The sequence below is a fragment of the Bos indicus x Bos taurus genome, chromosome 9 (genome assembly GCF_003369695.1).
Source record: "Bos indicus x Bos taurus breed Angus x Brahman F1 hybrid chromosome 9, Bos_hybrid_MaternalHap_v2.0, whole genome shotgun sequence".
NCBI lineage: Eukaryota > Metazoa > Chordata > Mammalia > Artiodactyla > Bovidae > Bos > Bos indicus x Bos taurus.
The window spans coordinates 73,991,986-74,018,729 of record NC_040084.1 but is presented as its reverse complement, the minus strand read 5'-3'; the positions used below and the strand labels follow the sequence as shown (position 1 = coordinate 74,018,729).

Below are 26,744 nucleotides of genomic sequence, written 5' to 3'. Positions count from 1 at the left end.
TGTTGAAGTTTGACAGAAAACAACAAAATTCTGTAAAGCAATTATCCTTCAATAAAATAAAAGTAAAATGCACCTGATTTAGAACATTTCCAACTTAGGGTACATTTACTGGGACATAACTCCATTGAAAGTTGAAGAAAATCTGTGATTTGATTATCTGTGATTTAATAAACGGACTGTTTTCAGAGCTCCCTATAAATAGATTCCTCTGATGCCTACTGCGGTCAGGATGTTAGAACCCGATCATTTCTGACTTCCCTCAGCCTTGCTTTTGAATACAAATCTTCATATTGAAATTCCCAACATTACCAACAGGAGACAGGGATCAAGACCATCTGCAAGAAAAAGAAATGCAAAAAAGCAAAATGGCTGTCTAAGGAGGCCTTACAAATAGCTGTGAAAAGAAGAGAAGTGAAAAGCAAAGGAGAAAAGGAAAGATATAAGTATCTGAATGCAGAGTTCCAAAGAATAGCAAGGAGAGATAAGAAAGCCTTCCTCAGGGATCAATGCAAAGAAATAGAGGAAAACAACAGAATGGGAAAGACTAGAGATCTCTTCAAGAAAATTAGAGATACCAAGGGAACATTTCATGCAAAGACGGGCTTGATAAAGGACAGAAATGGTATGGACCTAACAGAAGCGGAAGATATTAAGAAGAAGTGGCAAGAATACACAGAAGAACTGTACAAAAAAGAGCTTCATGACCCAGTTGATCACAATGGTGTGATCACTCATCTAAACCCAGACATCCTGGAATGTGAAATCAAGTGGGCCTTAGAAACCATCACTATGAACAAAGCTAGTGGAGGTGTTGGAATTCCAGTTGAGCTCTTTCAAATCCTGAAAGATGATGCTGTGAAAGTGCTGCACTCAATATGCCAGCAAATTTGAAAAACTCAGCAGTGGCCATAGGACTGGAAAAGGTCAGTTTTCATTCCAATCCCAAAGAAAGGCAACGCCAAAGAATGCTCAAACTACCACACAATTGCACTCATTTCACATGCTAGTAAAGTAATGCTCAAAATTCTCCAAGCTAGGCTTCAGCAGTATGTGAATCGTGAACTTCCAGATGTTCAAGCTGGTTTTAGGAAATGCAGAGGAACCAGAGATCAAATTTCCAACATCCACTGGATCACTGGAAAAGCAAGAGAGTTCCAGAAAAACATCTATTTCTGCTTTATTGACTATGCCAAAGCCTTTGACTGTGTGGATCACAATAAACTGTGGAAAATTCTGAAAGAGATGGGAATACCAGACCACCTGACCTGCCTCTTGACAATCTGTATGCAGGTCAGGAAGCAACAGTTAGAACTGGACATGGAACAACAGACTGGTTCCAAAAATAGGAAAAGGAATACGTCAAGGCTATATATTGTCACCCTGCTTATTTAACTTCTATGCAGAGTACATCATGAGAAACGCTGGGCTGGAAGAAGCACAAGCCGGAATCAAGATTGCCGGTAGAAATATCAATAACCTCAGGTATGCAGATGACACCACCCTTATGGCAGAAAATGAAGAGGAACTAAAGACCCTCTTGATGAAAGTGAAAGTGGAGAGTGAAAAAGTTGGCTTAAAGCTCAACATTCAAAAAACTAGGATCATGGCATCTGGTCCCATCACTTCACGGGAAATAGATAGGGGAAACAGTGGAAACAGTGTCAGACTTTATTTTGGGGGGCTCCAAAATCACTGCAGATGGTGGTTACAGCCATGAAATTAAAAGATGCTTACTCCTTGGAAGAAAAGTTATGACCAACCTAGATAGCATATTCAAAAGCAGAGATGTTACTTTGCCAACAAAAGTCCATCTAGTCAAGGCTATGGTTTTTCCAGTGGTCATGTATGGATGTTGGACTGTCCAACTTCACAGAGTTGGACTGTGAAGAAAGCCGAGCACTGAATAATTGATGCTTTTGAACTGTGGTGTTGGGGAAGACTCTTGAGAGTCCCTTGGACTGCAAGGAGATCCAACCAGTCCATTCTGAAGGAGATCAGTCCTGGGTGTTCATTGGAAAGACTGATGCTAAAGCTGAAACTCCAGTACTTTGGGCACCTCATGTGAAGAGTTGACTCATTGGAAACCCTGATGCTGGGAGGGATTGGGGGCAGGAGGAGAAGGGGACTACAGAGGATGAGATGGCTGGATGGCTCCACAGACTTGATGGACGTGAGTTTGAGTAAACTCCGGGAGTTAGTGACGGACAGGGCGGCCTGGCATGCTGCGATTAATGGGGTTGCAAAGAGTTGGACACAACTGAGCGACTGAACTGGAACTGGAATATTACCAAATTCTGCCTTCTGTTGCCATTTACTCCTTTGCTTGGTTGAAGACATCCTTTGTAGGTTACTGTAATATCTCACCATTGTAGGTGAGTCTAGTTCAAGTCCATTTCTTTACCCTCCTAGTCCTGGCCATGATGCCATATTTTTATGGGAATTATATCAGTTCTCTTGATTTAATTATTTTCTGTATTTTCCTAGCCCCTAAATCTAAAATTTTTAGACTTGTGTTTCATTTAAAATCTACCCTAAAATTCTCAAACTTAATTTGGAAGGTTTACTTTTCCCTTGAGCCCAATGCATTGAAAATAGAGATCTTGTCTCAATTCTCCCAACTTTCTTGAATCTGTCAAAAGCCCTACAGCGATCTGTAAGGGCATGTGAATACTGCAAGTCTCTCCTTCCTTGGATAAATCCAAACCTGCACTCATTCTTGTCTGTGATGGTGTTACATTATTTATGGCTCTGTCCAAAGGCACGAGGGAGGGGGCTGGATCTGGGTCTTTAAAGGACCTGCTTTTCACTTTCCCCAAACTCATGCCCTTCCCAGTGGAAGGGTGGTGTTTCTTGAGACAACCCCCTGAGTGTGAGAGAGCAGAGAGGTGACGTTCCTGAGGAGAGAGGGGTAGAAACATGTGGTGGCACATCTCACTTCCTCCCTGAGAATCCCTAAAGTGGACATTACAAAATGGTGGCCTAGTGAACTTGGCTGCATTGTATTTAAAAGAAAGGAAAATGACATAAGCTGCCAACATTTTCAAAACAGGATATTTGCACAGATATCTGAATTTCCAGACTGTCTTGGAAAAATCGTGAACTTGGCCATGTGAAGCTGGCATTCCCTCAAGACGTCATGTGTCAGGAGCTGGGCAGCAGTTGTAGGTGGCCTCAGTGCCACCACTGTGTCTTGTGTTGAACTCAGTCAGTTTCACTCTTATACATCACCTCCCTGCCCAGAGGCATGTAAGTATATGATCTCTGGGAGAAACCCCGGAGACGGACATTTGGAGGTTTGCAGATCCATTCACAGAATCAGCAGCACCATATTTTAGAAACAAAAAGAACTTGACACATGCTTATTGAATTGATGGGATTTTGAATCTTTGGGCCAGAAAAGGTGACATTTAGGAGGACTCTAAACTTGAATGATAACAATGATTGTATAGCTGTAGTTAAAGAACTGTAGACCTTGATTTTGTTCAAGTACAAGAAATGCCTGTCACATACTCCTGACATATTGAGAATACACTTTCTGGCATTTAAGTGCCTGGTTATTTTATCAGGCATCTTGTTAAGAAATGATACACATTTCACAATTACCCAGCCTATAATAGAGAGCCAGACCACTGTATATACAATGCTGACTATTTCCTGGTTTGTTCCATCTAAATCACTGGGGAGAAATAGTCTACTTTCACTTCTTACACCTTAACCTGCTACATCTTTGAATATAAATCACTAAAAATCTTCAGCTATAATTGTCTGATGCTCAGGGTTAGTGTCTTAGGAGACAAAGTGAACATCCGTAGAATGAAAATAAGAAAATCTAGTATTTGGAAGATAAAGAGGATGAGATAAAATACATATCCATTTGGTTCAATTTGAATGAGAAGAAATGGGTAGCATTTAAAATGTTGCAGGTTTATTTTGAGGATTGATGAAATAATGCATGGAAAGCACATCGCACAGTCTGGCAACTAAAAGTATCCAGAATTGTTAGCTATTATTAGTTTATAGCAAGTAATTAGCCTGGCTCTGAGTATCTGAAAAGAACCTATTTTGAGCACCATATTGTTAAGATGGTGGGGGTGATTTAGTCATGGTCATTGATTAGTGTCACCCTTCAGTTTGTGATGTCAAAGTCTCAGCACAGGGGCTGAGGACCCCTAGGACATGGAGACTGAATTGTCTTCCTTGTCCTATGAGTGGGGCTCAAAGAGCCCGGCAGCTGAAGTAGCTGTGGTGCCTTGGTTTGGTCATTGTTCTCCACGAGGCGGCTAAACTGTCACAGTTCTAATGGGCATTTCCAACAAAACATGATTTATTACAGAAAATGAAAAACAATATTAAAGGGATATAAATAAGCCCCAAGTCCTGGGGCCAGGGAGAGGATACTTGTTTTAATGACAGTTTCTGTGCCTTCCTCTCCCCATACCCTCCCCCACTCCACCTTAACTGCGCCAAAACACCACAGCTGTCATCTAGTCAGTCCATCACCTAAGTTCAGGAAAACCTCATGGTTTGTTTCAATGAGCTGCATAATTTAATGCAACAGTGGTAGCTAAAATGGTTCCCTTTCAACCAACAGAGTGCTGATTTGCAGCATAGACATCAAACTTATTTTTTAAATAAAAGTTCCTGCAAAAAATAATACTTCCTGTCCACACAGTTCTGAGAAACATAATGTGATTTTTTTGTCTTTTTTTTTTTTGATGGGAGTGATTTAGCAAATAAACACACTAACTTCAAAGATTTCCATCTTGTTTTCATATAACCTAAATGAGATTAGATGACTAGTGATTTATGCTACCACAATCTTCCGTTGCTCCCCACTTTAAATAAAAATATGGTTATAATTAAAATCACATGAACATGAAATTTTTAGCTTCTAAAAAATAAGATGGATGACTTGATGATTGCCAAGAGAGACTCTGGAGTATCCTCGTAACATCAAGGCACATGGCCCTTGAATTGCACGCCTGGTGTGTGCGTATTGTCCATTTACTACGGCACTAGAGCACAGCCTCTATTAGGGTGGAAACCATAACCACAGCAGCAGTAACAACCAATCAGCACAACTCATATAAGTTTTTGTACTTTGAGAACTACTTTCACTTGTATTTTTATTTTATTTGGACCTCTAAGCAGTCTGATGGGGTAGGTGCCATGGGTACTGTTATCTGCATTTCTGATGAGAAAACTAAAGCTCAGAAAGCTGAAGGGATTTGCTCAACTCAAGGGAGTTGTGCAAAAAATAAGTGGCACAGTTAGAGCTTACCATATCCTTTGAATTCTGATCCAAGGATCTTTTTACTCCAACAATCCAACTTATCATATCACTACTTTTGTGGGGTTTAAAATAAAATTTCCTCTCAACACCACCCATTCCCATATCAGGGCTTTCACACATGCTCAAACGTGTGTCTCCTTCCCTAATCAACTCCTCCTGAGAAATGGTCGACCTCAAACAGCCCCTCCTCTACTGTTTTAGTTTGCTGCTATGACAACTGTGGTGTTGAAGAAGACTCTTGAGAGTCCCTTGGACTGCAAGGAGATCCAACCAGTCCATTCTAAAGATCAGTCCTGGATGTTCATTGGAAGGACTGGTGTTGAAGCTGAAACTCCAATACTTTGGCCACCTCATGCAAAGAGCTGACTCATTTGAAAAGACCCTGATGCTGGGAAAGACTGAGGGCAGGAGGAGAAGGGGACGACAGAGTATGAGATGGTTGGATAGCATCATCGACTCAATGGACATGGATTTGGGTGGAGTCTGGGAGCTGGTGATGGACAGGGAGGCCTGGCATGTTGTGGTTCATGGGGTTGCAAAGAGTCAGACATGACTGAGTGACTGAACTGAACTGATGACAACATGCCACTAACTAGGTGACTTAAACAGAGATTTGTTGTCTCACAGTTCTGGAGGCTGAAAATCCAAAGTCAAAGCGTTGGTATGGTTGATTCCCTTGCAGGCTATAGGGAAGGACCTGTTTTAGGCCTCTCTCTTTGATTTGTAGATGGCCATCTTCATGACGTTCTCATGACATTCTCCCTGTAGACACATATCTCTGTGTCCAAATTTCTTTTTTGTATAAAGACACCAGTGATATTGGATTCGGGTCTACCCTAATAATTTCATTTTACCTTAATTATCCCTTTAAAAAACTGTTATACAGAGTGAAGTAAGTCAGCCCGAGAAAAACAAATATCATGTATTAATGCATATAAGGGGAATGTAGAAAAGTGGTACAGTTCAGTTCAGTCACTCAGTCGTGTCCAACTCTTCGCGACCCCATGAATTGCAGCACACCAGGCCTCCCTGTCCATCACCAACTCCTGGAGTTCACTCAGACTCACGTCCATCGAGTCAGTGATGCCATCCAGCCATCTCATCCTCTGTCGTCCCCTTCTCCTCCTGCCCTCAATCCCTCCCAGCATCAGAGTCTTTTCCAATGAGTCAACTCTTCACATGAGGTGGCCAAAGTACTGGAGTTTCAGCTTTGGCATCATTCCTTCCAAAGAAATCCCAGGACTGATCTCCTTCAGAATGGACTGGTTGGATCTCCTTGCAGTCCAAGGGACTCTCAAGAGTCTTCTCCAACACCACAGTTCAAAAGCATCAATTCTTCAGTGCTCAGCTTTCTTCACAGTCCAACTCTCAGATCCATACATGACCACTGGAAAAACCATAGCCTTGACTAGATGGACCTTTGTTGGAAAAGTAATGTCTCTGCTTTTCAATATGCTATCTAGGTTGGTCATAACTTTTCTTCCAAAAGTGGTACAGATATACCTATTTTCAAGGTAGGATAAAAATGCAGATACAGAGAATGGATGTGTGGATATTGGGGAGGAGAGGAGAAGAAGGTGGGATAAACTGGGAGATTGGGATTGACATATATACATTACCATGAGTAAAACAGTGAGAACCTAGTGGGAATCTGAGTATATTACAGGGAACTCAGGTCCATTCTCTGTGCTAACTTAGATGGGTGGGATGGGGGTGGATGGGAGGGAGGTTCAAGAGGGAGGGGAGATATATATATATATATATATGATCATATATATATTTATATGTACACACACACACACACACACACCTATATCTGATTCACCTTGTTGTACAGCAGAAACTAACACACTATTGTAATTTATTGTTGTTTAGTTGCTAAATCATGTCTGACTCTTTGCAACCACATGAACTATAGCCCACCAGGCTTCTCTGTCCATGGGATTTCATAGACAATAATACTACAGTGGGTTGCCATTTCCTTCTCCAGGGGATCTTTCCAATCCAGGGATTAAACCTATGTTTCCTGCATTGACAGGTAGATTCTTTATTGTTAAGTCACCAGGGAAGCTCCCAAAAGCAACTATACCCCTCTCCAAAAAAAAACTGGAGGGGCACAATTCAGTCCTGAACACTTGCCTCAATGCATGTCTCTTTCTACCATCCTCCTGCTCCCCATCTTGGTCAATGGCATGACTGTTTATGCAGTTGTTTCAGACAACTCTTCATGGTTCTCTCATTTCCTCTGTTCATGACATCGTATTCATCAGCTAAGTTTCATCAGCCCAACCTTCAGGTTATTGCCTGAGTCCAATCTTCTCATTGTTCTACTACAGCTTTCCTGGCCCAAATTACTAATCTGCTCAAACTAACATCACCGTAGTTTCTAATGGCCACCAGGAGTCTGTTTTCCAGACAGAAGCAAGTGTGAACTCTTTAAAACATAGGTTCTGTCATGCCACTCCCTGTTCAAAACACTGCATTTAAAACAAAATCTGAACTTTTTATCCTGGATGAAAGACTTGATATTTAAAGTGTGTTCCTGTGATCAGCACTCTCAGCATCACTTGGGAGTTTGTTAGATATATGGAATCTTGGACCCTTTACTGACACAAAATCAGCATTTTTGCAATATTCCCCAGGCAATTTATGTGCATTTTGAAGTTTGACAAGCACAGGCCTGGAGAAGCCTTCAGGATCTCCCATGTGTGTCTTCCAACTCTTCTCCTTCCCGCCACTCTTACTCTTGTTCATCCCGTTCCAGACCTGGCCTTGCTATCCCAGGCTTTTCTGGCTCCCCCTCTCTACCTGGAATGCCTTCTTAGAGACAACCCCATCTAAAGACAACGGTGCCTTTAGGATTGGCTGGTTGGATCTCCTTGTAGTCCAAGGGACTCTCAAGAGTCTTCCCCAGCACCACAATTAGAAAGCATCAATTCTTCGGCACTCAGCCTTCTTTATGGTCCAGCTCTTAGATCCATACATGTCTACTGGGAAAACCATAGCTTTGACTATATGGAACTTTGTTGGCAAAGTGATGTCTCTGCTTTTTAATGTGCTGTTTAGGTTTACTTTACTTATGGCTATTTCCTCCTGTGCAGAGAACAGTTGGTGCATAGTAGGTAGTAAATAAACATTTGCTAAAACAATAAATATCTGGACTTTTGGTACAAGATAGGTCATTTTTTGTTACTGAGTTAATTATTTTCTCTAGTAAACACTCAGGCTACTGTTGACTATAGCATAGTATTTTATAAATTCACTCTTCATAATTTTCCCACTTGGGTTATTTTTCTTCCCTTTCATCCCATCTCCCCTCCTTTCTCACTGGAATAGCCATGGGTTATTTTCCATTATATAGTACATTAAGAATGGCTGAGAGTGATACAACTGGCAGCTTCACTAAACTTTCCAAAACATGAAATAATATAGGCTTTATAGTTATTTTATTGTATAGCTGTTACTGGCTAGAACTTCTGAACTTGAAGTTTTTGAAATCTAAGAAACTTTTAAAACTCTGATCTTACTATAAAATATTGGCAGTATACTCAGCACAGATGGAACAACATTTCAAGCTTTGCTTATAAACTAGTGACCTTATCTTTTTATCTATGAGACGTCTTTGCTCTTAATGAGCCAAGGAAGATCCTGAAATACAGTTAAGTACCAGTGAGCTCTGGTTAGTTCTTCCTAGAACTTCCTAGCTTCTGGTTAGAAGCTTCTCTTTATAGCTGTCCCTAGAAAAAATATATATTTTAATATGTGTATATGATGTGTATGAAAAGTCCATTTTAAATTGAAGTTCTTGAGTCATTTGTCTCAAAATGAATTTAAATCTGCTTCAGTGTGGTCGAAAGCAGGCCTTTCTTCAAAAGCCACAGTATTCTTGCCAAGTCTTCTGAACAGAGTATTTCCTCAAGAGTCACTGACTTTCTTTTTTTCGCAGCTACTTTAGCTTGGAGATTTGCAGTCTCAGTGGGTCTTCAGGTCCAACCTCCGTGCCTCGGCTCCCTTTTGCTATCATTTATGGCCTTCCTCCCCTGACGTCTTATTGCCACCTCTTTATCCCACTGTTCATTCTGCCAAAAACTTTCCTACATGGTCAGTATGTATTTTTGGAAATAAAGATAAGCCAAACCATCTAATTTAATACACATTCAGTATTGGTGGTTTTTAAAATGGACAAATGTGGACATAAACCCTATAAAGTTCATCAGGAAATTTACTCCAGGGATATTCGCTGGCCAAGTCTGCTAGTGGTGCCTGATAGTAGAAAAGTTGTTACTTCTGATCCCAGGTCACAGGTTTCAATACTGTTTCCTTCAGATCATTGTCTCAGCTTTTTCAACAGTTGAAATATTGGTGATGGCAAGTCTGTTCAATTAGTTATCTTTCACTAAAGGCAAGTTAAAGCAAAGGCTGGTTTGCTTGACTACCACAGTTTCTTTTTAAAAATATTTATTTACTTTATTATTTATTTGGCTGCAACTGGGTCTTAGTCGTGGCATGTGGGATCTTTTACTTGCACACTCTTAGTTGCAGAATGTGGGATCTAGTTCTCTGACCAGGGATGGAATTTGGGCTCCCTGCACAGGGAGCATGGAGTCTTAGCCTCTGAACTCCCAAAGAATAGTTTTTAAAAAGTGACCTTACGTTGGTCTAGACAGTGTTTTTCCCATGTGCTTTACTGCCTACCACTTTATCTGCAAACTCATAAACAATGTAAAGTAGGCATTAGTTAGGGGACTTTGTTGGGAACATTTGAAGGGCAAAGAATTTGAGATCGAAAGAGATTGTGACATAGTATTAGAGGAAGAGGAAGGACATGGAATTATGTCTCTGGACTCTCAATCAAACATATTTATTAGAGTTTTCTGGGCCCATCAGTGCTTCACCAGGATTAGAATGAAACAACTCTAAGGGGATGAGATCTTGGACTAATGTGTGTATGTGTACGCACATTTTAAAGAAAAATACCACTACAGAGAAGGGACCAATCATGTCCCATTCTCTGCTACTATAGCCTTTCGCTTATAAAGCTGAAGAGTAGGATGGTATAATGTTAGAAAATAAGAAGGTTAGGGGATGGGGACCTACTATTTCTTCCTATCTCTACTACCAAGCTTAGTTCTAGGATTACAGTAGATGCTCAGTTATCACTGTAAATGGCATGGGAAATTGTATATGTTTTGGGACTCTTTCTCTGAGTTATGTTATAAATTCTATACTGTTTTTTCTAAAGAAATTCTCACACATTTTTTCTTTTGAGGTAAAATTAAAGTGAATGGGAGCAGAGGAATTCTGGTATATTCATTTCTAACTGAATAAGTCAAAGAAAACACTGGCGTCAGTCCATGGCTTTCAGACAAAGTGGGCTTCAGAGGAGCCAACAAGACTGTAACAACTTATTTCATCCTTCTCAGGGCCCACGTTGCAACTCCAGGGGGCGCTGTTCACATACTAGTCTAGGTCAATGGCACGATGCGGGTGGTGGGTGCATCACTTTCCAAGAATCCAGTGTGTCCGTTCTTTGCCATGACTCTCAGGTCATGCTTAACTCTGTTCATACTTGCAAGCACTTACTTTTAAAGATAATTGAAAAAGGAGAGGTTTCCCTTTCCTTTAGTTTTTAGTAAAACTGGTTTCCTGAGCAGACCATTAGCTGTGATTCCAACCTACTATTTTAGAAAGTAAAGAGTCTAAGAAGGAAACACAGAGATAGCCCCTTCCATTAAAAAAGCCACTCTAAAGACAACTCAAATAAAGAATTCCCCTAAGAAGGGAAAATATTCTAGAGATGAGATTGCCAATCACCTTTTCTTTCTAAATCCTAACCACTTTAAAGTGATACTTCCTCTAGTTGAGTTTTCTACTGATAAGTTAGATAAACATGAATCCTCTCAATTATTTGGAACATGTAGTGTTAAATCTGTTCACTGTTATTTTCCTAAATACATTCTTACAAGTACCTATTTCAGTCCAGTGAGAATATACTTCTCTAAAACTATGATGCAAGCACTCTTTCCTTACTTTGTTATCTTTTTTAACATGTTATAAAAAAAAAAAATCCAGTATTTTAAAATGGAAGTCCATTTCTGTTGGTTCCTCATCTTCAGCAAATCCAGAGGCCTCACAATGACACATAGGATCTGTCTCCAGGACCTCTCAGCTCCTCCTCCACATCCCTGGGCCTCTGCACACTCTTCTCCCTCTGCTCCTTGGGCTGCTTCAGGGTACTCTTCTGCAGGGCCTGGCAATGCCCACTTCTCAGGGAAAGCTTTGGCAGTTCTAGTTAAAATCTGTACCACTGCCTCTACCTCCTCCATCTTTGCCCCATCCTTGTAGGCACCCTGCCTGATTTCTTCCTCAGTAGAATTTCTTCCATTGTCCTCTTTAAAATGAAGATGTACAAGATCTTTACAATGAAGATGTACAAAATTAAAATATAAAATTAAAAGTATAAGATTTGTATTAATTACCACTCCTTCCCCCCACCATCATATCCCACTAGAATCTAAGTTCTGTTAGGGTAGGAATTTTGTTTGTTTTATTCTCTGCTGTTTTTCTAATGTGTAGAAGCGTATACAGACTTATAAGACTCAATATCCATTTTTATTGGGCAAATCACATTAGCAAATCATGTAGTTATAGAATATTATGCGTTATAAATTCTGGATTAACCAGGCTCATATTACAAGCAAAATGCCACAAAATTTCTCTTTCTCTAATCATTAGTGTATAAGCAGACATTAGAAATCTTAGTATAGTAGTACTATTTAACTCTGCTCTATGTAATGACAATGGGTATGGATAAGATTCAGAAGCTGTGGATTTTTAGGGAAGTCACTGAATTTCCTTCCAGTGGATGGTTTACTTTAAAAATGAACCCAGAAAATAATCTTGTTATTTAAAAAACAAAGACATTGCTAAAGGGGTCACAACACATTTTTAATTTTCCTGTGATAAAACAATAAACTAAATGATAGAGCCTGAACAAATGCTCACTTGTCTCTAAGTTCTCAGGGAAGTTTGATACCAAAGTCCCCCTGGACAGCCTCTCAGAACCTCTGCAGAGCTCACCAAAGCACAATAACACACTGCTTTCAGCCTTCCCCCCACGCCTTTTTATCCCTTTTTAGCTGTTTATAGTTACCAGAATCACCCCCTGACCCAGATATACATAGCTCCCACCATAATCGATATCCCCCACTGGAGGGGTACATTTGTTACAATCAATGAACCTACACTGACACATCATTATCACCCAAAGTTCCAATTTTACATTACATTCACTCTTGGTGATGCACATTCTGGGTTTGGACAAATTTGTAATGACATGTATCTACCATTATAGGATCACACAACGTAGCTTCACTGCCTAAGGTCCTTTTTCATGTTTATGGTTTTTCTATTATAAGAGTAATACATGCATCACAGACACACAGACATACATACACTTTCAACCAGGGATTGGACTTGCACCCCATGCAGCGGAAGCATGGAATCTTAACCCCTTAACCCCTGGACCACCAGGGAAGTTTGCAAAAGAGTAAAAATATTAATAAAAGTAATGTATGTAGATGGTAGGAGAGCTGTAAAATGCAGGAAAATATGATGAATCAAGTAAAGTTAAATTTTTTTCCTACTGCTAAATTTTCCCCTACACACACATATGCAATCTTTTATATTTGGCAAAACACAGTATATGTGTAGCTCTTTATATGGTTTTACATTAGCAGAATCTTCCTTTATTTGAGACACTTTAGGACACTTAGAGCTATTAAACATTTATCCTTTTCTTTTCTCCAAATACTGAAAGTAAACTAACTGGTTGTGCAAAACAACTGCTTATAGACCTTTATTCTCTTAGATTAAAACCTTGTGCTTTTTGGGTCCCAGTTGAGAAGAAAGGAACAAAATAGAGATCTTGAACTTGGAAATGAGCAGTTGTCTTTTAGTCTAATGAAAGCTGCAGTCTCCTGAAATAATTGAAAAACCTCTTGTACCACCTTGATGGGGTCTCTGGGGAGGAGGCAGGTTGAGTGTGTATGTGTGTTCATGCACGCATGCGTGTCTGTGTGTGTACTACATCTAACAATTCTGAGAACCCAAGGAAGTTCCACAGCGTTTTGTTCTACATTGTTAACAAGCCCTCTCCCATCCCTGGTGCGACAGGCTCTTAGCGCTTGTTCTGGAAAGCTTCATTTGCCATGGAACCACAAGCCTCAGTTACTTGACTTTCCTATCGTTTTGCAATGTCAGTGCTGTTTCATGGGCTGTGTGTCAATGGGTGGCACTTTTTACCTATGACACAAGGCACAGATGTAACATGTATTCTGCAAAGGGAATGGCCGATCTCAGAAAGTCCATTCATTTGAGGGAAGGTGACTCAGAGAGTTCAACAAAAACCCAACTTATCTCCAAGAAGTAGCAATCAGAGTAGTGTAGCAGTTGGTTATCCCAAGGCACAGCTTCTGTTGAAAATACCCCTCCATTTACAACTAGTTTACCACCAGAGTAAGTGTTCAAATTTTGACACTTGTCAGGTGTAGGGTTTAGTAGAGCAAACAACTACAAAAATCTTTGTATCCTCAGAAACCAGAAAACTACCTAAAGTCTCTTTGATTGCAAAATGAGTGTGTAGTCTTTGTTGAACACTTGGAAAACATAAAGAGACAAAAGGAAGGAAATAAAAATCATCTATGATCCCATTATCCAGGCAGCCAAAAGTGTTTCTTGAGTATAGGGAAATTATAATTCTTTCATTTGACTCAGTTCTGATATTGAGCAATGGTGACCTTCCTATCATCACCTGGACATGCTTCATACTGAAGGAAACTGCTAAAAAGAGCAAAATGAAAATGCTTTTTGCTTCATTCCTAAAGCAAGTGTGAGCAAACCCACAGAAACAACATATGAGGGTTAAGTTTAGAATCACTATGCTATGTGATTTCATAGTGAGGGGCTAGCCTGTTGATTTTTCACAATTAGAAGCTTTAACTATAATTTTCATATCATAACTTTTATTTTATAACTTAATGTAACTTCAGATCTATAAAAAAGATGGATGTGTATTATTTTAGTAAAATAAGAAATGGAAATTAATTATCTCAACAGAAAAGAGAATTTATGAACTGGGGTTTTGTTTATAGTTCCACTGTGGGTGGGGAGGCATTTCCTAGGATCACTTGTGGGACATTTAATTCTAAGTGTTCAACAAAGAATAACTATAAATTTGTTTTATGCAACAAACTCCATCAACTCATGTATGTTTACTGAAAATGAAAAAATAAAATATACCTGCTTTATTACTACTATTATGAATTGGATGATTTATTTACATAAATGTATTGTGATCGTCATTAAAGTCTGTTACATGAAATGTTGTTTGTATTGAGTTGAATGATGAATTATGCATTCCAACTTGTACTTAATGATAATTATCATGTGTTAAATTATTTCTGGGACTTTCATACACAGTTGGTGGGAAGTAAATTGGTACAGTCACTATGGAAAACTATTTGACAAAATCAGTTAAAGTTGAACATATACACACCTTATGACCCACCAGTTGCAATTCCAGGGTAAGTACTCAAGAGAAAATGTGTAATTTTGTGCACAAGAATATTCACAGCTGTATTATTAATATTTGTAATAGTCCAAAACTAGGGATAGCCAAGTGTTCATTACCTCTAGAATTAATATTCACATGCACATACACATGCTCTGGAACATTCTATAGCAGTGCTCAGAAATCTTTTTCTGTAATATGTTAGGCTTTGGAAATCATATGCTGGCTAACACAACTATTCAACTCTACCAAGGCAGTGTAGAAATGGCCTTAGACAATATATAAATGAAAGGGCATGGCCGTATCCTACTAAAATTTTATATACAAACAAGTGATGGGCCAATCTTAGCCCATAGGTTGTTATTTGCTGACCTCTACTCTATAGCAAAAGAAACAGAAAAGGAATGAACTACAGCTATGCAGCAGAATGGATGAATCTTACAGACAATGCTGAATTAAAGAAACTTATGAAAAAAAGAATACACTATCTGATTCTATTTTTAAAAATTTCAAAGTTAGGGGATGGTGATGGAAGTCAGTGAGTCTGGATCTCTGGGAGGTAATATCCGGGAGGTGGTACGAGGGAAGCTGTCTACATTGATCTGTGTGGTTTTACATGGATGTGTTAACTTTGTAAGAATGAAGTGTACATCTAAGAACTGGATATTTATCAGAATTTAAGCTAACCTTCAATAAAAATGTAAGAAAAGAACTTTCTACCTAAATAAATCAATAGCTAAATAAACTAATAGCAGAGGAACTAGAAGTGCTAGTCAATATACTAACTACATATTTCAACTGTTGAGGAATAGCAAGCTATTGATATATATAAGCTTGGACACATGTACACAGATTAGTTTCCATTTACCAATGCTAAATCAATTGAAAAGTTGCTTTTTTAAAGACGCTCACATTTGAAATGAATCTTCCAATAAGTTTTACCTACAAGAATGCAAAGAAAATTGACACTCAAACTGTTTCTTTTCAAAAAAAAGTAAATCAGATACTGCTCCATTTCTAACAGTATAATTGCTACAGGGAAAAATCCTTTACTTATTGTAATGGCTTAAAATTTCATACAACTTTGTGTAGTTACAAGTTTGAGACCTGACCCTGAACTTCAGGAGTCCAGACGGAGGACTAGGTTGAGAGAAATTACTGGCTCCTTCTCCTACTTGACTCTCAAAGCTACTTTCAGCCTTAAATTACTATGAAAGCAATATACGAAAAAAGTAATCTTCAAATACAGATTTGCTTTAGGCTCTGGGATGACCAAGTTCCAAATGTCTAGGAATGTCTCCTAGACTACCCACAACATGATCATATTCATTCATATACTGTTGCCCAAAACCATCCTCGCATTTCATTATCGATCATCTTGTAAACATGATCCATGAAAGAAGTCTCATACAAAAAGTAAAATAACAGATAAAGTAAGGTACTTTTCCCGATGACTGCCTGGTGGAACTAATTATTAACAAACCTGTTCTATAAAGAAAGTAGTAATTTGGAAATAAGATGTTAAACTTTTCCTGAGAAATGTGGAAAATGTACTTTTGAATTCAATATGTACTTCCAAAATGTTCAACTCTGTTTTCCAAGTATTAGATTTTCTAAAAGAAGACAAAATATTCAAATGCATTTTCTTGACACTGCAATATAATTTTATGGTTTTTAAAACATTTTCCAGCTCTACTGAGGTAAGGCTTTAAAATGTATGCATTTAGGTTGCACAATATAATCTTTAAAAGGTTTGCAACCTGATGTTTTAATATATGTGTGTGTGTTCAGTTTTGTCTGAGTCTGTGTGAAATGGTTACTACAGTGACATTAATTAGCACATCCATCACCTGACAAAGTTACCATTTTTGTTTTGTGGTAAGAATACAAGATCTCCTGTCTTAGGAAATTTCAAGTATATATAGTAGCTTTATTAACCATACTCACTATGCTAAACGATAGAACACTGTGACTTATTAATCTCATAACTGGAAGTTTGTATTGATGGAAGAAATTTTCACATATTGAGGTATGAGGAAGTCATTCTGGCTTATACATAATTCACCTTGAACTTTGAGCTAACCAAAACAGCTTGTTTGTGGCCTATTTGTTTGAACCATTAAAGAAAAGAAAGCATTTAAAAATCGAAATGGAGTAACTGTGATTCAGGCATCCAAAATGGAAGTAGGTGGCCACGGTGGATGTGGTTTCAGACACATTCTTGTATCACTGAGAGCTGAATATTCTGAACTGTATCACACTCAAGGACATTACTATGCTATGCTAAGTCACTTCAGTCATGTCCGACTCTGTGCGACCCCATAGACGGCAGCCCACCAGGCTCCCCCGTCCCTGGGATTCTCCAGGCAGGAACACTGGAGTGGGTTGCCATTTCCTCCTCCAATGCATGAAAGTGAAAAGTGAAAGCGAAGTCGCTCAGTCGTGTCCGACTCTTAGCGACCCCATGGACTGCAGCCTACCAGGCTCCTCCATCCATGGGATTTTCCAGGCAAGAGTACTGGAGTGGGGTGCCATTGCCTTACTAGCTGTTCTCAAAACAATATTTGCTAGCAAATGCCAGCTGCAGCCTTATGGTCTCAAGGTCTACCCTTGTAACTGTGCTACCTTTTCAGACCCCAACAAATTGTGCTTAATATGCACTTTACTGCCTGAACATGTGCTCAGTTGTGTCCAACTCTCTGTGACTCCATGGACTATATGTAGCCTTCCAGGTTCATCTGTCCATAGGATTCTCCAGGTAAGAATACTGGAGTGGGTTGCCATTTCCTATCCTGACCCAGAGATTAAACCTATGTCTCTTGCATCTCTTGCATTGGCAGGTGGATTCTTCACCACTGCACCTCCTAGGAAGCCCCAGTAAGCACCCTTACTTCTTGCCAGCTTCAATCCTAATATTTGGCAAATGACTTACGTAGTTTCATAGGTTTTGTCTTTATAACCCACTCTGCATTTTGTAGTCCGGCAGAATACAATTCAAGTACTTCTTGAATTTCTGCAATATAATTTTGGGAGGAAGCTTGGTATGGGAAATTTTTTCATACGCTTACTACACATAATGCAAAAACCTTCAGATTTTTAGTTTATGAGGATGGCATCACTGACTCGATGGACGTGAGTCTGAGTGAACTCTGGGAGTTGGTGATGGACAGGGAGGCCTGGCGTGCTGCGATTCATGGGGTTGCAAAGAGTCGGACATGACTGAGCGACTGATCTGATCTGATCTGATCTGATCACTGAAATATGAAAATACTGATGTTCCCCAATCTTATCAAGTTCTACACTCTGTTAGCGTTTCTGGTATTATTTTCTTATACTTAGAAATGTGACAACCTCTTTCAGAAATAAATTTTCTACTGTGTTACATAGAATTAGAAACTTCAGAGTCCAGAATTTAGTTAAAGATAAAAATGATGATATATAAGATATCGTAATGTTAACTATCTCATTAAGTTGCAAGTCATAAAAAGTTTTAAATTTTGGCTGCAAACCAAAAGTATTAAACTCATACATGATTGACTACCCAAAAGTCGGCAAAAACAAATTCTTTGCATTTGTTTATTACTGTATATAACCTACGTTTAGATTGCCTTTAAGATTTTTGGAGCAAAAAAATCCGTAATTACTTTTTGATAGTGTCCAAGTTAGCCTCACAAAAGTTGAAAACTTGCATTGATCTGTCAGTGTGCAAGCTTTGGGCTTATGGAAACTGTGCTTTTTTTACCTGCAGTTAGCTATCTCATCGGGACTAATCTTTTGGGAAGTTGATAAAAATATCTTTTGGCATTTAGATATGACAAAATGTTATAGCTCAAAGATATAATTGGAGCAAATATTTATTTTATCTAAAATTATCTTTTTTATAATATAAATTAGTTTGTCTCATTCTTTGATAACTTCCATATTTGTGAATGTTTATAATTGATACACATTGGTAGACATATACTTACCACCACAAGGAAGAGAAGCCCCTATTCATCACAACTAGAGAAAAGCCTGCATAGCAATGAAGACCCAGTACAGCCAAAAAAAAAAATCTCTAAAAAAGTATATAATCTATAAAAAAATATTTACAGTGGAATACTATTAAAAGCTGTATTTCTTCCAATAAAAAGCCCAACATTATTTTTGGGTCAAGACAGAAATGACATTGTCTCTGGACAAATGGTGGTGACAGGGATTCTACCTAGAGATGCATTATTACATCAGCTTTCACAGGAATCCTAGCAGAGGACTGGGCATAGCGTAATGCTCAAGAAATATCTGATAATTACCTATTCTTATAGGTAGGTTCTAATTGCCTATTTGTGGAGAACTATGCACTTTACATCCTCTAACCCAGAGCAATATGCTTGGGGAACTGCCACTTAGTTTTCTTAAGAGCTGACCCATTCTTTGGCTGAGTTAGCACATGGTTTTAAATGCCATACCCATCAGCATTTGACACATCTGGCCTACACTTTATAGATGATTATGTTATTTCGACAAATGCATTGGCAGGTATCCATTCAGCAAATATTAAGCTCTAATGAGGGGCTAGGTGGCTGGACACTGTTCCAGATGCTGGACACTTAGCAGTAGATAAACTAATTCCTTGCTTTCATGATATTTGCATTTACATTCTGTTTATAAGGATGGGTGGTACCATGAGGCTGGGAGAGAATGATAAACAAAGAAACATAAAACATGTCATTTGATGACAGGCACATTGAAAAATAAAACAAACCAGGGCCCTGGGTGAGTGATGAGGAGAATGCCTTCTTTACCATTCCTTGGGAATGTCCAAGTTTCAATTTTTTATCTTCTAAGAGTTAGAAACTATCATCCTTGGACATGGTAGTGGTTTAGCTGCTAAGTTGTGCCCAATTTTTGTGACCCCATGACTGTAACCCACCAGGCTCTTCTGTCCATGAGATTTCCTAGGCAAAACTACTAGAGTGGGTTGCCATTTTCTTTTCCAGGGGAGCTTCCCTACCCAAGGATCGAACCTGCGTCTCCTGTACTACAGGCAGATTTTTACCAACTGAGCCACCAGGGAAGCATATGCATATAAGAGGAGTGAGATGATGTGCTCCCACAATAAGAATGAACTGCTTCATAAGTGTAAGTAAAAATTAATTCAAATTCCCAAAGTTTTTAATCTTGGTAAATCACAGTTAAATAACTTGAAAACTTCTGTCTTTGAATATAGATCTTCAGTTTTACAAAGTTAAGTACAAATAAAATAGTCTTTACACTAATCTTTCTTTAATAACCTATGAAGATGATGCACTTATTTCTAGATTACAAACATGTTCTTGAAAATATCTATTTACTTGAAGCAAACTGAAACAGAAAACATGCCAAAGCTGTCGGTCTGCATAAAGAACACTACTAATATTAAATGAAATGAAAGCACTTAGAACATTTTAGCTATTGCTACTAATAAATAACATTTATATTTCTAGAACCTCTAACAGTTTACTGAGTGCTTTAATATTTATTATGCTATTTGATCCTTAACAAACCTAATATGGTACATTATAATGTTGTTATTATTACTTACCGTTCCATACTTGACTACTGGAAAAATCATAGCTTTGACTAGATAGACCTTTGTTGCTAAAGTGAAAGTGAAGTCACTCAGTTGCATCCGACTCTTTGCAACCCCATGGACTCTTTACCAGCTGAGCCACAAGGGAAGCCTGTTGGTAAAGTAATGTCTCTGTTTTTTAGTATGTTGTCTAAGTTGGTCATAGCTTTTCTTCCAAGGAGCAAGCGTCTTTTAATTTCATGCAGTCACCACTTGCAGTGATTTTGGAGGCCCCCAAAGTAAATTCTGCACTGTTTCCGTTGTTTCCCCGTCTATTTGCCATGAAGTGATGGAACCGGATGCCATGATCTTAAGTTTTCTGAATGTTGATTTTAAGCCAACTTTTTCACTCTCCTCTTTCACTTTCATCACATAAGGTTAAAATGATTTAATTTCACAAGTATTTGGTGAAAAGCTCTATCAATACTGCCCAATAGAAGCTAGATATAGAATATTCTATAATACTCTCTATCAGAGTTAAAAAATACTCTCTAACCAACTAAACAAAAGAGACCATGATGCTCTATCATTTGGTATTTCTGTCCTTTTTAGAGTGGATGCTAACAGTCAAACTGTCTACAGTAAAGCCTCAAATTCCTTCCTAATTTATCCTTTCACACTCCTTGTGGCCTGAAACACGTCCTTCCTTCTTCACTCCTCAACTTTCCTGTATCTAGGCTTTTAAATATGGTCATGTATCCACCTAGAACGCTGCCTCTTTCTTGGTCTTTGCATAGCTCAGTCTATGTGTCATCATATGCCAGTTGCATGCACTCTCTTCATCTTCTGAAATTCCTTTTATATCACTTGTCACTCTCAAGCTAGCATTGCATATTTTGTGGTTTGGGACTTGAGTCTCTGCCTGGACTGGAAACCCTCTGTGCTTCACTGGCCTTTGCATCCCCAGTGCCTAGCACAGTCCTCGCATATAGCAGATGCTCAGTAAATATCTGCTGAATAAATAGTAGATGATGCCTTTGAGGCACAACACAATTTTGAAGACTGTATTTAATATTTTAAAAAATTGCCCTCACATAATGGTTTATCTTTTCAATTGCTTTTCTAAACACTGTTCATGTCATCAATAAATAATTTACTATTTATTACTATATTATTGTTCATCATCAACTTGCTTATTTTCAGTTGTTTATTATTTATTTGTTAATTTATTAATGCATATGCCATAACTAGAGCATTATAGCAGGCAATGTCTCCTCACAGAACATCACATTCTGCATCACCAGGACAACCTCTGGGCTGGAAGGAACAGATATTTTTATTGCTACTTGGCAGAAAAACTATAAATTATAGTCTAAAAGATGAAGCAAGTTCTGAGAGTACCCAGGTAATTTTTCAGAAGTAGGACCAGAAAGCAAGTCTCCCTGTGCTCATGTTGAATGTTAGCAAAATATTGATTTTATGGTATTCTGTTGCTTTGAAAACTGATGATCACTTGAAACAATTTAATAAAAGATTTCAACCAGAAACATGACAATATGAACATCCCTTTCTAAGCCATGGCAGGTAAGAAAATACATACTTCTATGAAAATGATATGACACCAATTAACATGAAAGGAATCACACATGAAACAAAAGCAGAGCCACTGAAAATTCAAATTGTAAAATTATAAGGGAAAGAAGAGGCACCAAGTCTGATTGGGAACTCTTTTGAGAAACTTTCCCCCTCCAGCATTTAGCATTTCCCAGAAAGAAGTTAGCAAATGAACTAAGAAGTGAATCAACATTGATCATTTTATGTAGTTTCTTCTTGGTTCTTTGTAACTAATGTTTTCATTGTACTTTGAAAAATAAAATCTTTTGCGGAACTGGCCATACTTCATGCATTAATTGTGCAATGAGAGATCATTTCTCTCCCACTTCCTTCTGCTTTAACATCAGTTCATTACCCGTATTTAAAGTACTTACTATATACTGTAAGTATAGCTTAGTGTAATACATAGCTTCACCGGTGGCTCAAACGGTAAAGCATCTGCCTGCAATGCGGGAGACCCAGGTTCGATTCCTGGGTCGGGAAGATCCACCGGAGAAGGAAATGGTAATCTACTCCAGCACTCTTGCCTGGAAAATCCCATGGATGGAGGAGCCTGATAGGCTACAGTCCATGGGGTTGCAAAGAGTCGGACACGACTGATATAGTGTATATTCTTTGATATAGTTGTATAAACTTTGAGGTCTATCTGAACTTGAGAGAAATCTTATGACTAAATTTTTTAAGAAGGAGGGGGATGGGAGTTTGAAATTTCAAACTCCTTAAGGGTGAAGGAAAGAAGAAAGCAACATTTATAACCATTCGGTGCTTAACAGGGTCCACACTTGTCCCCGTGACAGAATCATTTTACTATACAGTAGAAAATAACACAAGATATACTAACACAACTATACTCCAATAAAAATTAATTAAAAAATAAAATTGGCTATTATGTACTTGAAAATAAAAGCCAAGATTTTCAGAACAAAAAAGTTAAAGAGAACCTATATAAAACTGGAAAAGGGTTAATTGATACAATCTTTTGGGAAAACCAAATTATTTGCAGTAATAATTTGCTACTATTTGTAACAAAAGTGCAAATATTGGTAAAAAGGAGTATATAGTAAGTACTCTATAGCCACCTCTGCAGTACATCTTTACTATTTACCTTCATATCCAGCACAAACTATTCCCCTGAACATAGAAACCTAAGACCCATACATGACAATATGGATTTGCTTTCATTTAAAATTGTTTTGAACTCAGAATTTCAGTAACTTCAAGTGAATTTTACACTTATACCTCATTGAACTTAATGACCCCAAAGTGTGAGCTTGATGAGGTTGGCTTGTGAGGTAAACAACAGAAAGCATAAAAATGGTATTTTCTAAATGATCTGGGGACATAGCAGTGGGACAGAAGAAAACTGCAAACGGTGTGCCTGACTAGTGACATCCTTCCCTATTCCATCTCAAACGTGCTGAAACCAGAGCACAGCTGGGGTCCAGGCAGGAGCTCCAAACCTGCTGTGTGAGTGGGCATAGCAGGGACCTTAGAGTGGGTGAGCCAAGAACCTGACAATTTAAAGCTATGAATGTCTCAGGTTGGCCTCCATTAGAAATCTCAATACTAGGGAGGTATGATGATCAGGGGTGAAGTTTTGAAAATACAAGCTTTACTGATTTGATTTTCTTGTTTCAAAATTTTAATTTGTTCATAAAAAGGTTATAACATGACTTGCAAAAACAGAAACCGCATTCATGACTTAGAAACACAAAACTTAATAGTCCCTTTAAATAGCAGAAACTTCTATCCTTTATTGTTGAGGATAAAAAGTTTTCTCAAGAAATGCTTCAAGAAACCATAAGGGCTGGTCACAGATTCCTCTCAAAGGAAGCAACAAATGAATTAAGACCTCAGACGGTGGATAAGTGGAGCTTTCTTGTTATTGTTGAGTTATATAGATGCCCTTTCTCGATAATATACAAGATGTGGCTTCAGTTTTGGTGAGTTACATGTTCACACTGTGAGTTTCTCTTGTTTCTTTTAAAGGAATAAATTATTCAACTTCTTTTTTCATTATCTTGCATGGTATTGCTGTGAAATGATAGCCCTTCTGCTTCAGGTGAACACACCATTGGAGGGTTGATCCACCTGTATTGATATCCATAATAATTTAATTTTGATATTCTCTTTCATCTAAGATTTCAAAGGATTTTTTAAATGTTTTAATTAAATTTTGCAGCTATCCTCTTAAAAAGATAAGCAGGAAAAAAGTCTAAGTCTTTTGAGAGGTAATCTTTTGGAGGGCATAATTTTAATTATCAGAGTAAGACATAGTAATATCTTCAAAATTCAATAAATATTTACCATCTACTTTAAAGGCAAAATGTATAATTGTTCTTCCTATTCCATCTTTAATTATTCCATGTCCTTAAACTAATAAAAACTTCCAATATCATAGTTCCTTTATATTATTTAGTTAATAGAAATATAATTAACTAATGAAACCTAAAAGCTTAATAATACACTGCCATTGTCAAAGATATCTATGCTTTGAAAGAGAAGCCATGGCCTAATTTACTTAAATAAATGATGTAATTAAATAAGATGCTTAGGATGGACTTTACCTGTCACATATTTAAGTACTCAATTAAAATTCTTATGACAGTGGCAGCAATATAGAGCTGATTTATGTAAATATTCTTCTGATCTTGGGATTTTGTGGAATTTGGCACATTCCTTGGGGGAATGCATTTGGTGGCCAAGAATATCTTCTTGTTAGGGATATAAATCATACCATATTATCTAGAAGAGATGGAAAGATGATTGGCTTTAATTGAAATTAATCTATAGGCAGTAGTGGATAGTCTATTTTGTCCTTTTCATAGCTATAAACTAGTCAAACAACGCACAGGGGAGGAAGTACAAGGAGAAATTCAATCAAAATAAGTGGTGGACTCATGCATTTAAAGTCATCATGAGTTCAAACTGATTCAAGTTAGTAGGTCATGTAGAAGCTATAATCAACATTTTAGTTATGATCTGCTTCAATTTTCTTTCAGTAAAATGAGGATTATAACAGGAATAATTCATCCTGTTATTGTGAAAATTAAGTGAGTTAGTTGATAAATAAATATGATATGGTGATAAAATGATTTCCTCAAAATCCAAAGTTGGGACATATAGCTGGACAAAGGAATTTTTTCTACTTCCATCTCTCTCTCATTTGTACCCATTATTAGCATTGTGAAGCATTTTTGTGGTTAAGAAAAAGGACTACTGGATATTTGACATGGATTTATGGAGCTGTGCTACTTCCAGTAAAATGTTCATTTTCCAGTGGATATGTTACTCTATGGCCATGTTGTTCTTGTTTTGTTGTTGTGTCTGACTCTTTCGTGACCCCATGGACTGTAGCCCACCAGACTCCTCTGTCCATGGAATTTCCCGGGCAGGAATACTGGAGTGAGTCGCCATTTTCTACCCCAGTGACATAGTTTAGAGGCTCAAATAAGATCTAAATACTAGACCTAAAATTTTACAATTTAAAAATTTTTATATCATGATTTAGATTTCTCACTTTGAGATTAAGTGCATCACTTATATTCTCTGACCTAGTTTTCTAATCTATAAAATGAGGAAAATAATATCAACTTCATTTTTAACAGAATATAGTATATTAAAGAGTTTGTGAAAGGTATTGATGATATATCATCCCACAAAAACAAATTATTCATTATGAGGCTGTGATTTTTATTACTAATGCAATATGACTAACTGTTGTGCTGACTTCATTTTAGTTCAAATGTATATTTCTCTCAGGCATTGTAAGTAAGGACTTTGTGCTGTGGTGTAAACAGTTTACTTATCTAGTATACCATCTCTAGTCTAGGATTTACAATGTGATTCTTCTTACATTTACATTCCAGTTGCCTGAATACAAGGCACCCGATATTATGCTGATGATCCAAGAAAAATTTTGAAAGGCTCAAAAGCATGGTTCCTGAATTACTGAGTTATTACAATCAAACTCTTTCTTTATCATCAAGTGTTCCACATATAAATGTGTTATAGTAGTCTATAAACCTATAAAAGAGCCAATTACCCTCTGCAATATGAACAAGAGACAATCAGTAAGGCAACAGAACAACAGTAAACCCACATGACATCAACATGCTTAACAGATTTAAAATGAGAAAGCTTCTTACCTAGCATGCAAACACATTTGACATTCTGATCAGGGTTTTCAAACAAGATTTCGCCACACCTCTGAAATAGAAAGAAAGCCATCATTATTTTAAGATTTCCTTTTAGGATTCCCAAGGCAACGTGTCCATGTCACCTGACATCACCATAACATTATTCTATTCTTCATGTTTTCTTTAGATACCTGAATCCAGGCACTTGTCATGAGCAGAGACTTTCCTGGTAGTAAAATGCTTCAGAGGTAAATTGGGAATAGTCTTTTCCTGCGTGCCTCATGCCCCTGCCTGGAGCTGACTCTGTGTGCTCCTCTGAGGGGTCACAGCCAGAGCACTCAGTGTCTAACAGTTTCTATTTCAATAGAAGATACACAGTTTATTCAATCTAATAATCTGAGGTTAATCATTCACTCTCAAAATTGGTCCTTCTTCAGCACTGAAATTATTCTAAGCTACCTACTCTGCAATCAAGCAGATATTTTCAAACACAAACCTCAGTGGTATACACTTAGCTCTCTGAACTTGCAGACTCTGAACTCTCTGTTCAAATAAAGAAATGATGAAAAAGTGGCATTCATAATGCTTTTCTAGAAG

At 37.9% G+C, this 26,744-nt stretch overlaps 1 protein-coding gene across 2 annotated transcripts in view; it reads right to left on the bottom strand.

Moving 5' to 3' along the window:
- The window catches only part of PDE7B (phosphodiesterase 7B), a 348,202-nt gene that overhangs the window by 217,464 nt on the left and 103,994 nt on the right, over positions 1-26,744 (bottom strand). The window contains exon 2 of one of the 2 annotated variants that reach the window (XM_027551638.1): positions 26,157-26,217. In XM_027551638.1, coding sequence (XP_027407439.1) covers positions 26,157-26,217 — 61 coding nt within the window. Of the gene's footprint in view, positions 1-26,156; positions 26,254-26,744 lie in introns of those variants that run through there. The other variant, XM_027551637.1, reaches the window with a different exon arrangement.